Source organism: Quercus suber, unplaced genomic scaffold, assembly GCF_002906115.3.
Source record: "Quercus suber isolate HL8 unplaced genomic scaffold, Cork oak 2.0 scaffold_130, whole genome shotgun sequence".
NCBI lineage: Eukaryota > Viridiplantae > Streptophyta > Magnoliopsida > Fagales > Fagaceae > Quercus > Quercus suber.
This window is the reverse complement of record NW_027069593.1, coordinates 303,234-317,991: the sequence shown is the minus strand read 5'-3', so window position 1 is coordinate 317,991 and position 14,758 is coordinate 303,234. Positions and strand designations below refer to the sequence as shown.

The following is a 14,758-nucleotide window of genomic DNA, read 5'->3' as shown; positions in this document are numbered from 1 at the left end:
CCTTCGATTGCCGGCGATCGCCTTCAATCCGAGCTCCGATCCACACCAAGCACCGTGTCGCCTTCGCTCGATCTCGCCTCCGCTCGAGCTCGCCTCTGCCCGCGATCTCGCCTCCGCTCGAGCTCGCCTCTGCCGGCGACCCACGAACCCAAAGACCAAAGTGTTCGACCCAGACCCAGACTTTTGTTTGTTTAAAGTTTGATTGTTGTTGTTGTCGCCTTCGATCGCCGGAATTTTTTTGTTGTTGTTGGTGTTGTTGTTGTCGCCGGAGCCGGAATTTGTTGTTGTGATTGCCGAAATTTTTTGTTATTGTTGTCGTTGGTGTTGTTGTTGTCGCCAAAGCCGGAATTTGTTGTTGTTATTGCCGGAATTTTTTTTTGTTGTTGTTCTTGGTGTTGTTGTTGTTGCCGGAAAATGTGAAAAATTTTCCGGAAAATAGCATTTTCCTAACACATCCAAACACATGAAAATATTTTCCACAATAATTTTCATAATTCACCAAAACACTTCAAAATATTTTCCTTTTTCGGAAAATAGCATTTCCGGAAAATACATATTTTCCGGAAAACATTTTACACGAAACAAACACAGCCTTAGTTTTTCATGAAAAGGGAAAAACCAAGTGGATTAAGGAGCAAACAAGTCAGACACTGAGACCCATGAATAATACTAAAAAGTGCAATGAGGCTCATAAATAGTAGCAAAAATAAATTGAATAGAATAAGCTGGCTTTTTAAGCTGGTGTTAAACACCCATTAAATGGGTTGCAAAATATATAACCCTTATCTGATTTTTTCAGGGTCACATCAACTTGGTATGACTAGTAAAAACTAAAAATTAAAAATAAAGCTTGACAATGTAGTCTGTGCTTACAAATAAAATAACATATGTTAGTATTTTATAGGAAAAGGGTTAGATCTGGGGAAGAAGCAGAAGAATGGCCTTTACCCAAAATCAAGTCCAATCCAACGTAGAGTGCTCTCACCCTCCAACTTAACAAGAAATATTCACAGAATCTTAAAGCAGCCGAACCTAAGATTGTTGGTATCCTAAAGACAAATGACTAAATAAGAACTAACCCAGATCATATGCAAAGATTCTAACAGAGCCACTATCACGTCGCCTTTTTAACCTCTAATATGCTTCGGCTTTGAGACTTTGTTAAGTAATGTTGATCAAAGTTTTCAAACTTAACAGGATGTAATTGTCCCAGTTAGAATGAGCATGCAAATAAATCTGAGTTTAATATTTTCTCCTTAATTCTTTTAGTTTTTATCTTATGATAAGTGGAATTCTTTATCTCTCTATTTTTCCTGTCTGCCTTCTAATTCAATTGTGGATTTTGTATCAATTATATCCCTTTTCTATGTACACACACACAAAGGAAAGGAAATGAGATTTTAACATAACGAATAAACTTAACTCAAAAGTCATTTTTAGGAAGGGTTGGACAAATAATACTACATACAACACTCTCTTCAGTAACGCGAGACAATTACCATTTTATCAAATATAATACATATAATCAAACTTTTATTTTTAAACTAAGGTGTAGTAGCAAAAAAAGGGAAAACACACGCACCGAATACAAGGGGAAAAAAAGGCAAGTAGTTAATAATATTTAGCAAACGCAGTTTTTTAAAGGTTTCCACCTTATTGCAAAGGAGAGAGGACGGAAAATGAAATACAAAATTAGTTCTTATGAAATCCGATTCTAAAACATTATTATACTTGTCTTTATCCTCTTTTGACTTCATTTGGATCTAAGGAATATATATATATATATATATATATTTTTTTTGGGTAATATAAGGAAGTGATGTCTCTTAGCCTTTAGTTAGACTATTTCACTCTCTGTCCATGAGACACTCTAGAAACTATCTGGTTTGATAATATAATAGTTTAACTTGGGACCTTCAGACCATATCAATGAACCCATTCCACAGATACCCTTGTAGGAGTATTTAAGGAGGGAGTTGATAAGGGATAGTTAGAAATTAAACTTGTGATAAGTTACGAATTTCAATAAAATAAAATAAAAATATTGAGGATTCTGCCAAAAGGAATTAAACAAAGGAAAATGATTTTTATAAATATCACCTTGAATTGATGTTAGTGTTAATTTGGGTTTTCCATTTTTTGATTTGAAAATTAATTCTCTAGGCATTAGTTAGTGACAAATAAAACCTCCACAGGTATGTTTAATTATATATTGGTTTCGTTATAGTCCTATACTCCTATGATTTTTTTTTTTTTTTGAGAAGATATACTCATATGAGTTTAATCATGTGATGTATATATAATTTTTATGATCGGATAGATTAAAATAATGAAAAAGAATACATGTTGTGGTCTATTTGGTTGTTGACTTGTTGCACATAATATCTGTCAAAACTTTAATAATTTTATATTAATAATAATAACAATATTGTCTATGTCACGTAATTAAAATCATCAAATTGTTCTTCTAGAAAAAAACATCAAATTGTAACAGAAAACACTAATAAAGGTTTGGTTTATCATAATGTGAAAGTGTTAATTGTTGGGGGGAAAAATGGAAATCCACTTGCAAACATACAAAAATGGAATGAGAGAAAGAAAACTTCAAAAGTGGGCTTTTTCCACGTGGTCCGACCCATCCATCCTCTTTCTTCTATGTGTCTCTAAGTATACCAAAGACTCATTCAGAATAAGAGGTATCTCTTGTCTGATTGTTCTAACTTACAACACTCTAGCATCTCCAATAGACTAGTTAAAGCCATTTTTTGGAAAGCAAACCCAAAAAAAAACAGTTTCAACAGCCTCTCTAAAAGGAAAAATTTTCCAAATTATTTTTGGAGTTGCTACAGTAACTCTCTTGACTTGGAAAGCACTGTAGCAACCCCATATGAATTTTTCTCCTTTAAAAAAATCAAACAACTCTATAAAAAATGATTCTTTCTCTCTCATTGACTCAAACGCTTCACATAATCAAAACATGGCCAAAATTGGCAATTAACCCCAATTACCCAACTATATAGTTAGTAGGCACTCTTTCAAAACTATATTTTTAATTAACATCTCAAGTTTAAAATACTCAATTTAGGGCTTATAAATCGAGCCTCAAAAACTCGATTTCCATGTTCTGATCATGTTTGATTTGGCCTTTTTCCACGTGGCGTCCACTTGGAAATTGAGTCTCTAAGACTTGAGTTATATCTCGACACTTAAAGCCTCAATTTATGCCCACGTGGACTCCACTTGGATATCGAGCCTTAGAGGCTCAGTTTTCTAAAAGGAAAATCGAGTCTTAGAAACTCGATTTGTAAGCTGTGGTGCCCAGGCATCCACGTGGCTCAGCTGCTTGTCCTTAGCTCTGTACATAATGTGGGTCTCTCTCTTTCTCCGTTTCCTCCTCCAAAAAACCCAACAGCACACACTCTCTCTTCCTCTCTCAATCTCTGTCTCTCTCTCACTCTTATACAAAAATCACCCCCATTACAAAACTTCAAATCAAACTCACCCCCCATTTACACATCCTCATGTCAGGTAAGGTGTATATATGTATTGTTAGCTTTTTTTATGGGTGTATCATGACTTTTTTTTTTTGTTTGGTTTGATATTTTTCTTTATATTTTTGTTAGAATGATTTGGAAGTTAGTAATGGGGTGAGTTGTCTGTTTAGTTTTTTTTGGTTTGAGTATGAAATGATAATGATTGAGTGTGTTTGTATGTGATAGGGTGAGTGTATGCAAATGTGGGGTTTGTATATGCATATGATGTAACAAGTTAGTGTATATATTTTCTAGGCTTTTATAAAAAGTAAAAAATATTTAAGATATATTTGTATTGTTAGGCTTTTATCATGACTATTTTTGTTGTTGTTTGGTTTAATATTTTTCTTTATTTTTCTGTTAGAATGATTTGAAATTTTGTAATAAGGGTGAGTTTTGTCTTTAGTTTTTTTATTTGTTTGAGTATGAAATGATAATGAGTGAGTGTGTTTGTATGTGATAGGGTGAGAATATGCAAATGTGGGGTTTGTATATGCATATGATGTAACAAGCTAGTGTATATATTTGCTAGGCTTTTATAAAAAGTAAAAAATATTTAAGATATATTTGTATTGTTAGGCTTTTATCATGACTATTTCAGTTGTTGTTTGGTTTAATATTTTTCTTTATTTTTTTGTTAGAATGATTTGAAATTTTGTAATGGGGGTGAGTTTTGTCTTTAGTTTTTTTATTTGTTTGAGTATGAAATGATAATGATTGAGTGTGTTTGTATGTGATGTGGGTTGAGTATATGCAAATGTGGGGTGTGTTTGTATATGCATATGATGTAAGAAGTTGTAAATTTTGTACTTTGAGTAGATAAAAAGTTCTTGTAGTTGATGTTAAATGAAAGAGATAAAATATGTCACTAACATATTACACTTGACTCTAATAGTTTCAGAAAATCAATTAGTCCACAAAAAGAATTATACTTAAAATCAAATAAATTTCAATATAAATGCCTAAAAACCTAAGTTTATCAAAACACATGACTACAAAATAAAGATTAAAAAGCTACCCTTGAAAAGAATAATCCATGACCATACTTGTTGCAAATTTGCTAGTTAGTTTCAAAAAACCAATTAATCCACAAAAGAATGATATCTAAAATCAAATAAATATATGACTACAAAACAGAGAAATATAAGAGAAAATAGATTACCCTCAACAGAAATCTTATGAAACCAATTTTCCCACACACCCAAAAAAAAAAAATGATACCTAAAATCAAATAAATCTGAATATAAATGTGGAAACCTAAGTTTATCAAAATTATGATTGTCCTCGAAAGAATAATCCTTGGCCATAACTGTTGCAAATTGTTTCAAAAAACCACTTAGTCCAGAAAAAATGATGCCTAACATCAAATAATTCTCAATATAAAAGAACTGTGAATAAGTTTATAGTGTGTGTATATATATATATATATTGAAAGCTCAAATAGTATAAAACACTATTACTTGTTTAGACTTTCAATTTTAAACTTACGGCTAAATTACTTTTACTCTACTTATCTAAGTGCGGAACAGGAGTAAATGAAACGCAATAAACCAAAACTACTCTAATGCATAAACATAACATTAAACAATAAATGTAAAGCACAAAGAGTAAGGGAAGAAAATGCAAATACAAGATAACACCGAGACGTGTTATCGAAGAGGAAACCAAAGTATTCGATGAAAAACCTCTCTGCGGCCCTTCAAGCCGTAATGATCCACTAATGAATAAAGTTGGAGTACAAGAATATCAAAAAGACCCTCCAAGCCTAATCTACCCATTGTACTTGAACCTCCAAGTTCTAGCTCCTAACAGACTTCACTGAGCCTTATCTTCACTAGTTATCCGGATCCCACAATTAGCTCCAAATAGCAATCGTCAATCAATGGCTTCTTTCAATGTTTCCCACACGCATCAAAATTTCTCTCAACACTCAAATTGAGCGAGGTAAGTGTTTGGGCTAAGAACCTCTCAAGGATTTGTAATTGGAAAGTAGGAGTAGAGGAAAATGAAGAGAAACTGTATAGATAATTGTGGTTTACAATCTCTAACTCTTAAGTGTATTGCTAAGGTTTCCCTCTGAAAGTCTACTTACAATTTTGTGGGTAATGTGGGCTTAGATAGTGTGTGTAAAGATATGAGGAAATGCACACTTTAAAACATCAAGGCAGAGAGTTTCGCAGGTCACTTACGGGTTGGCCAAGTCACAAAATGACTTTTGAAATACAGCCTGGCAAAAGACTATTCAAATTCCATCATGTGCTTCTCGTGTGGCTTTTCGTAGGTTCTCCACTTGCGAGCCAGTGCGAGCAAGTCGTAAACTTCACTGTCTTCACAATTCTTCACCAAACTCTCACACTCAATCCTTACATTAAATCCCACAAATATACAAGGAAATGATTGAACAAAATATAATTAAATTTGACACGGAATTAAAGCTAACAAACATAGTTAAAATTCACAACTTAACACACACACACACAACACACCCACACACACACAAATAAGAGTTCACCTACACACAAATCAACCAATAATCCTAAATTGAATGAGGTGTTTGTTCTTTAGAGAGATTTACAACTTTCATGTACCATGCTCTCAACTTGGTCAATCCTAAAAAGGTTCTTAAGTCGTCTAGGTTGGAAAAACACTAGTTGGAATTCAAGCATTAACTGGAATTGATCAAAATACTTAATCTTCAATTCGTAACATGTCATTGTCATGGTCAAAAGCAGGGGCGAAGCTAGGGGCGTCGAGGGGGGCACTTGCCCCCCTTTATCCACCTAAAAAAGCTAGTAAGATCTAGTAAGTCTAGTAGTAATATTATGTATTAAATGCTTTGTCCCATGATAAAACAGAAGGCAGCCCTTACTTAATACACTCTGACACAGAAGAAAACAAGTGAGAGATTCAACACTTTTTAAACAAAAACTAATGTCACTTTTGTTAAAAAAAACTTTTATCTTGTACCTGAATTTCAGTATGTTTATTTTCAGCATTTTTAAAGTTTATCCTTTTTTTTTTTTTTTTGGTTCATAGAATTTCAACTGTTTGTGGCTCTTATATTTTATACACAACAATAAAGCCACAATTCCAATATTTTCACAATAAATTCATCACAAAGCTAAGTGACAAACTGATATAGGTAGATATAAAGATATGTCAATGATATGCCAAGATGAGAAATGGTTTAAACTTTGACTTTCTGCTACGAACCCAAATTTAAACCATTTATAGAATAGAGAAGAAAAAGGCTAAATTCTACATATGTTTTGAAAGCAATTAAAATAGTGTATATACAACTTTAAATGGTTATCAAAATTATCTTTAAATCCCCCCCCCCTCGGCCCCCCCCCCCCCCCCCGCGGGAAGTGAAATCCTAGCTTCGCCACTAGTCAAAAGTAATATCGCTTTTTACTTATACATAGCTGTTGAAACAATAGGAACTCCATAGATAGCTAGCAAATCCGCACGCCTAGAAATAACAACTCTAAAGTTCCTAAAAAAAAGAAAAAAAGAAATAACAACCTTAAGGTTGTGTTTGTTTGGAGATGAAATAAGGTGGATGGAAAACTTTGGAGGGAAAATAAGAAGGGAAGCTTTTTTGGAGTGTGTTTGGTTGGGTGAGGAGGAAGGAAAATAAATGGTGAGGTCCAGATGTTTTCTCCTTGGGCCGTTTTTTGCTTAAAATGGAGAGGAAACTAAGTGGGGATGAATTTTTTCTTGATTGACAAAAATGCCCATATGCATGTGCACATGGGCTTCTTCAAGGTGCCTTTATTTTTTTTTTCTTCTCCCTGGCAGTAAGGTTGCCTTGTTGCCTTTTTTTTGTTTTTTGATTTTCTAGGCCTGGGCATCCTTCTTCTTCTTCTTTTTTTCTTCCTTTTCTGGGCAGTAAAGTTGCCCTTTTTTTTTCTTTTGATTTTCTAGGGTCTGGCATGATACTTTTTTTTCTCTTTTTTTTAACTAGATGTGATTTTTTTTTGGGACATGATTTTTATTTTTTTTAATAAATTTGGGTGATTGCTCTTTTTTTGTGGTTATTTATCACTTTTTTTTTTAATTGGGCATCATTCTTTAACAAAGGTATATGAGTAAATTTATTCAAACTTATTTTTTTCCATCCCTCCACTTTTCCACTCTCAACTAAACAAATAAGAGAGAAAATAAAATATTTGCTATCCTCCCACTTTTTCATCCTCCCACAATTTTCTATTCCCTTACTTTTCCACTCTTCCAACCAAACGGACCCTAACATCCGCAACAATTAGGAAAAATGATTATGAAGACTGCTTTGTGGTTTGGCGTGGCGACTGTGGTATTTGAGGAGTGAGTGTGAGTCTATCGTGTGGTAGTATTCAATTTAATTAAGAGAATTAAATAAAATAAAATAAATTATAATGAGGTATAAATTTGTGAAGCTTGTAAAGCTTACATGTCAATATATTATAAGGTTAACAAAAAGTCAAAATTTTTGGTTTTATAGTATATGTAGGGACCCGATTCGGATTGACCCTGAATATGAATGGGTTTTCAGCCCAACCAGCCTAAACAATAAATTTATAGAGGGTGGATTGAAAGGTTTAGGTGCTGGCCATCGATCACCATGCACGAACTTTTCTTATAAAAAATGCTAAGAGTGCATTTACAAATGGGGGACGCTCCTCGGCCACGGGCCGAGGAGACCTTCTTGTTCTCTCTCTTTTTTCCCCCCCCTTCTTTACTTTCCTAGCTTTTCTTTTATAGTTTTTATCTTCCTATCCCCTCCTTCCATCTGTTGATCATCTATTTGCCTTTTTTTCTGGTCGTCCATCCCATCAGAGGCCTTATCGGTACTCAAGTGGTTCACTCTGATCAACGTTATTCTGCCAAGGGGTTACCTCCCCATTAATGCGGCCAGGGGGGTTAGTTGAATGCATTAAATGTGAGAGTGACAGCTTACTTTGGGGTTAGTCTCTTTCCAAAATTACCTTCGTCAGGCCGAGGATAAGGTGGTCCTCGGTGTGGATTGGGAAGGAAAGGCTTTCCCTCACCTTGGCCCTGAATAGTCTGTGCTCCTCGGCCTGGGCCTTGGGCCTGCTACATGATGGGCCGAGGCTAATCAGGCCTGGGCCCCACAATAGCCCCTCAAAACTCTGCCTGCACGTTCCCTCGGACGGGGAGGAGGGTTTGATACCTGCTGGTCCATTGGACGAATTGCCCCTCGGTTTGTACTGGTTTTGGCGGCTTTTTGACTGCTCGATGCGCGTTTTTAGCATTTCAAAACTTAATGGGCACCCACATTAAATTTTGGCGGCACCACGTTTCCCACTTTAACGGGTATGATCTCTTGCTTTTCTGAACANGGTTTCCAAACCAGCATCACTCACCCGCAAATCCCCACTCTTTTACAGTTTCTTAAGGTTTTCTCGCAGACCCATTTCGGATTCCACCCGAATTCCCGCAAACCCAGTTCAGATTAGCGGGTTTCGTACCTGTTCTTCGTGCCACTCTTACTCTCACCCGTTGAATTCTGGCCATGGAGCCGAGCTTAAGAATTTGGGCCGTTCTGAAATGCGATTTGGGCAACTGGGTTTTGATCGTTTTCGAGTTTCTGCGGTTTCGGATGGTGGGTCGGGTGGATATGGAGGTTCTGGTGGGAGAGGTGAAGGTAGTGGTGGTGATGGCGGTGCTGGCAGCAGTGACGGTGGTGGTGGAAATAAGTCTTTGCTATCATGGTAATGAACTAAGGTTTCAAGTTTTTTGGTTTTAGTTTAATGTTGTTACTTGTATTGTTTAATGGTTCCCAAATGTAGTTTATGTTATGCTTTTTGGTTTCCAAATTTTTTTTTTTAAAAAAAAGAATAATTCGATAGTTACAAATTACAATGGCGACGGATGGTGATTTGAATTTTTATTTTGCTCATAAAGGAGAGCAGACAATGCCACTGAGCTAAAGCTTTTGGCCTAAATATTGTTAATTTACTAGTGCCATGGGATTGAATTGCCAAGTCAATGAGCCATAGCTTAATTGACAGTCCTTTCCTTTTAAGGGCAATGCGGAGGGTAAGGTTGGGTTTAAGACTCACCGGGTGTGTGTAACTTGTTAAAAAAAAAAAAAAGCTAGTTCCTATTGGTTTTTTCAGAGTCAGCTTATTCGCTTTTTGTTTTTTAGTTCTTAATTTCTGTGTGAAATGAAATACCAGCTGAGTTTTGTGTTAATCACTTTCCTGTATGCTTGGGAATTGACAAAAATCATTCATTAGATGCCATTATCAACATGAAGTTCTCATATTACAGGTATTTGGCTCTTCTTGCGAAGTATCCTGTGACAATAAAAGCTCTGACATCAGCACTTTTAACTTTAATTGGAGATTTGATCTGCCAGGTACACCTCCTGTAATTTTCATCAATGGAATGTATAAATTTCTGTTATTTCTTTGTGGATTTGTTATCAATGTTGACCTACCAGTATTTTTATTGTAAATTTGTTTAGTAAGAATAGAGTATTATTCACTTTGTGTATTTCCTGTGTTTGGGAATCAAGTCAGTTAGTTGAAAGCTTGATCACATATATGGGAAATGCCTGAATGCTACTTCAACTCCATCAGTAGTTTAAGTTTATTGTTATATAACTAAAACAGTGGTAGAGCAAGGATTTTAAGTTCAGGGAAATGATATTAAAAGGAAAAGTTCTTAAGATATAAAAGACAAAGTTGAAAATAGAGTTCATTCGAAACATGTTTATTAACTTAAGTATGATAAAATAATAAAACAAGAAATTAATTATCAGACAAATAGAACGTAAATAGAAATTGTAATATATTTTTTATGCCTAATGTCAACTAAAAGATATATATATATATATATATAATAACTTTAAAAAGTAATCAAAATATAAGAAATTTATACAGATAATTTTTTTAATAAGAATAAATTGAGAAAGCAAATCAATGTGAAACCATTAAAATTTTTGGCAATATACTTGAAAATTTTCAAAAAAATTTATATGGGCTTTGATATCTTTTAAGAACTTGTACAATGTTCAATCTTATTTATTTATATACTAAGTTCCTATTCTTAACTTTCATCTTCAATTATTAAAAATCTATGCATAATAGAAAGTTGTAAGAAGGGTGTTGTGGTATTGTAAAATATTTACAACCAAAAAAAAGAGATCAAGCTTTCTCAATAATTGGCAGTTCACCCATGCCATGCCATGTATCATTTAGTTAAAATAATACCAAATAGATGCCTGCTACATTGAGAGAAGTGTAATCCTCAACCAAAAAAAAAAAAAGGTGAAAGAGAGTAGAAATACAAAATTGGAAGTAAGATTGTGTGTGTGATGTTTAAATTTTAAATATGAGTTGGATTCCAAAATATATAAAAAGCTTGTTTGGTTTCTCTTTGGGAAGTAGGTTTAGGGTGAAATAAATTGTTACATTCTAGTGTAGTGATAAAAAAGTTTTATTATTAAATTAAGGCCTATGTATGGTTTGCAGATTAGTACACCTGCCTTAGTGTTTTAAAGCTTAATTTTCCTCTAGATGAGTTGCTAGCCCTAAATAGGGTTGCATAATGAGATGCCAACGTAGGATGCACACTGCTGGCTCCATATAGAAGAGTCATACTGAGTATGTTTAGATCTTAAGTGGCCTTAAATGGACAGGGTAAAGATGCATTCTATATGATTTCTAGCCACATTATGTGCTTGGATGACAGACTCATACGATCATTATATAGATTGCTTTTGAGATTTCATGTCTTATACACATGCATAGTTTTTTATTTTCTTTTGATTTTGTTTTGTCTTTGGTTCTCTACCCTTGTATACTTGTGTATTTGGGTGGATTTTACTTGTCATATTTGTAAGGAATGTACTATCTTCTGAAAAAAGAAAAAGAAGAAGAAGAAATGAATAAGGGAAAGAGATCAGAGTTGGAGAAGATCCAACTTTTGTGTGACTGTTTGGATAAGTCTTTGGAGTCAAGTATATTGGGAGGCAGCTTTGCTATACATGACATTGCAAAACCAATAATGCCAAGTGATAGTGTAAACGGATCGGATGGGGACTAATGCCTCATGAAACTGAGACACTAGTTTGAATCTTCCCTTCCCTCTTTCCTTGGGGCTAAAACCTACTTATCTCTAAAAAAAAAATTGTAAAACCAAAGCCTCATTGTAGAGCTTCTTTGATCTACTTCCAAACCATCCAAGAAAGAAGGAAGCTCTACTTATATTTGCTGCCCACATCACAAGTTCAAAGAAGACAAACAACCAAAAAGCTTCGCTTTTATACTTACAAGTTGCAAGTATAACAGATATCATGGTCTGGCCACTCCCTATTACACTGCAGTAATAATTAGAATTCAGATGCCCTTGAGGTTGAACTCACCAGGAACAAAGTCTCTAAAGAGGATGCCTGTCTTTTTCAAATTGTCCCTTATTTTTTTTTTTTTTTTTTTTTTTAAAAAGGTTCTTGTTTATATGTTTCTTCCAGCATTCCACAGTATATCAGAGTGTGATTCTTATGCATTTTCATCTTGCAGATTGTCACTCTCTTATTTCACTTGCTTTTCGTGGCACATATTCCAATTTCTTACTTGTACAACTAAGCTGGAAATAAAATATGCAAGCCACAGAGGCTCCTAGATGTTGCCACAGCTTTGTTAGTAATGACTAGAGATGCAAAACGTTTACCTTTACTGATGAGGTTACTAAATTATGGAAAGTTAAATTGTATAATTAAAGCTTTCTCTTTTCTGTGTATTTCCTAAGTACTGCATTATTGCAATGATTTAACAATTATCAGTCTGGTTTTACTGAATTTTAAATTTTTTTTTATTTGCCTCAGCTCGTGATTGATCAAGTGCCATCACTAGACCAGAAAAGGACATTCCTGTTTACTCTGTTGGGTCTGGTGTTAGTGGGTCCAACATTGCATTTCTGGTAATGCTTCAGAGTCCATGTCTATGTGTGAAAATGGGAGATATAGCAACAGCAACTTATCCATTATTTTTATCTAATAATATTAATAGCACTTCTATGCGTTTTGCTGTAATTTAACAATTATTAGATTGATTTCTTATGCATTTTGAATTTTCTATTTGCTTTAAAAAATTGGAAATTCTAAATTTCATTTGTAATTGATGTAGTCATCACGTACATGTATACATTTTTTTTTATAAGAAAAAATTTGTGGTTTCTTACTTACATCCCTTGTTATTTGTTTTCGTGTCACCCATGAGACCCACATATGTGCTTACCAATGATGTTTTCCTACTTGACCTATAGAAAAATTATTTTAAATTAGATTCTTTGTATCTATTCCTGGATATGCTTTTGGATCATCAGAGGCAAGGATAGTCTTTTTTATTTATTTATGAACCCGAGGCAAGGGTAGTCTGGAATGATGAGCATGCATCAAATGCACTGGACAAAAGCCAAGACCAATAATCATTTTTTTAGAAAGAATTTCTGGCCTCTCTGATACATGTGACCTTTATTTACTTATTCAATCTTCATTTTCACAACTTGATGTGTCTTTAGGTATTTGTATTTGAGTAAATTGGTACCATTGCCTGGAGCCTCAGGTGCATTCTTGCGCCTTCTACTTGATCAGGTGACCTAATTTTTCTAAATTTGTTTCTCAAATTGCATAAAAGAATCTCTAATGCTACTAATGCAAGGTAATATTATTGCAGTTCCTCTTTTCTCCTATATTCATTGGAGTTTTCTTAGCTACATTGGTGACCCTAGAAGGAAGGCCATCACAAGCCATTCCGAAGCTTCAGCAGGTGGTTCTGAAGGCATTTATTTATATGAACTTTAGAGGCGGTTCATTGGCAGGGTTATTTTCCATTTTATTTTGTTTCTTAAAATTTTCATTTTGACTTTAATTTTGTAGGAGTGGTTTTCTGCTGTTCTTGCAAATTGGAAGTTGTGGATACCCTTCCAATTTCTCAACTTCCGATTTGTCCCACAGCAATTTCAGGTCCTTGCTGCTAATTTTATTGCTCTTATATGGAATGTTTTTCTCTCCTTCATAGCTCACAAAGAGATTCTTCAAAAATAGGTACGTTTTAATTTCCAAGAACGCATGATACTGTTATATTGTTAGATAAGCAAATACTGTTAATTCCATACCTTCCTTGAAGCACAATACTGTTAGTTATAGATATGCTTGACTCAAATGGCACTTCCTTCCCCAAAAAAAAAAGAGTGGAGTGCGAGTTCTTGGATTCAAGACCTGGATTCAAGACCTAATAGGTGCATGTGTAACTAAGTTACCAATATATAAAAAAGATAGTTTTATACCATTATCTTATGCAGGCAGTTTTTAGATATTTCTTTTATATGTTTATGTGTTGATAAATCCTGTATATTGTTGTGAAGTCCTCTTCCATAGAGTTCGGGGAGCGAAAAAAAATCTGTAGCGGAGTCAATTTTTGTTTTTAGGATTTTGGCACATATTTCACTAGTTCTTTATATAATCAATATGGTTATTGAATGGACTTATATATATATATATATATATTATACATGCAAGAAGATACCAACAGTAGAAGTGCAAATATGTGATGTGACCTGATGTTTTAGCCCCACTTCCTAGAAAAATAGTTTGCTGACAAGCATGTGCATTGATGCTTTGTGAACTATGAAGAAACTAAAATGTAATTAGAAACTGCTCCAGAGTAAAGCAATGGTTAGCCATAAGGTGCTCTATGTCATTGCTAGCTTGTTTGATCACCGATTCTGCTTTGCAATTTCTGTACAAATCAAGGGTCTTGCTCAGATCAAACTTTGAACTTTGGGAAACAAAGAAATTATGCATTTATTTGGAGTGAAATATGTATATTGAAGTTGAATCATCGATATTCTTCATGCATGTTATTTCAGTGAACATGCAGGTTACTGCAGTGATCCCAGTTTTATTGGCTGGATTACTTCAAGTTTGATTTACCCTAGCGAGAAGTTTGTTAGCAAAAAGATTTTGGGACAAGGCAACGGTCGTGATGCTGTTTTGATGTTTGTTTTTGTAGTTTATGGGCTTCTTCTTTTTCTTTCTTTTTTTTTCTTTTTTTTTCTTTTTTTATTTGGTAGTTGCCGAGTGAGCATGGGCTTGTAAGTCTATGGACCAAAGAATGCGTTGAAACAGGGATGTAAGTGTTATTTTTTTTAAGATCTGTGTTTGTGTGTGTGTGTGTGTGTGTGTGTGTGTTAGAGAGAGAAAGAGACAGTACCAT

The 14,758-nt window shown here is 34.4% G+C and overlaps 1 protein-coding gene across 1 annotated transcript; it reads left to right on the top strand.

Annotated features, from left to right (window-relative positions):
* Positions 1-8,876: 8,876 nt before the first annotated feature.
* On the top strand, positions 8,877-14,694 carry LOC112004204 (protein sym-1). Its single transcript, XM_065776203.1, has 7 exons — positions 8,877-9,247; positions 9,810-9,897; positions 12,367-12,461; positions 13,062-13,134; positions 13,217-13,309; positions 13,420-13,587; positions 14,423-14,694. The coding sequence occupies exons 1-6, from the start codon at positions 9,084-9,086 to the stop codon at positions 13,585-13,587; spliced, it is 681 nt and encodes a 226-aa protein (XP_065632275.1). The 5' UTR covers positions 8,877-9,083; the 3' UTR covers positions 14,423-14,694.
* Positions 14,695-14,758: the final 64 nt, after the last annotated feature.

Coding starts and splice junctions, on each gene's coding strand:
- LOC112004204 (XM_065776203.1), top strand. CDS start 9,084: ATGCGATTTGGGCAACTGGGTTTTGATCGTTTTCGAGTTTCTGCGGTT. Junction 9,898..12,366: donor TTGGAGATTTGATCTGCCAG/GTACACCTCCTG, acceptor TATTTGCCTCAG/CTCGTGATTGATCAAGTGCC. Junction 12,462..13,061: donor GGTCCAACATTGCATTTCTG/GTAATGCTTCAG, acceptor ATGTGTCTTTAG/GTATTTGTATTTGAGTAAAT.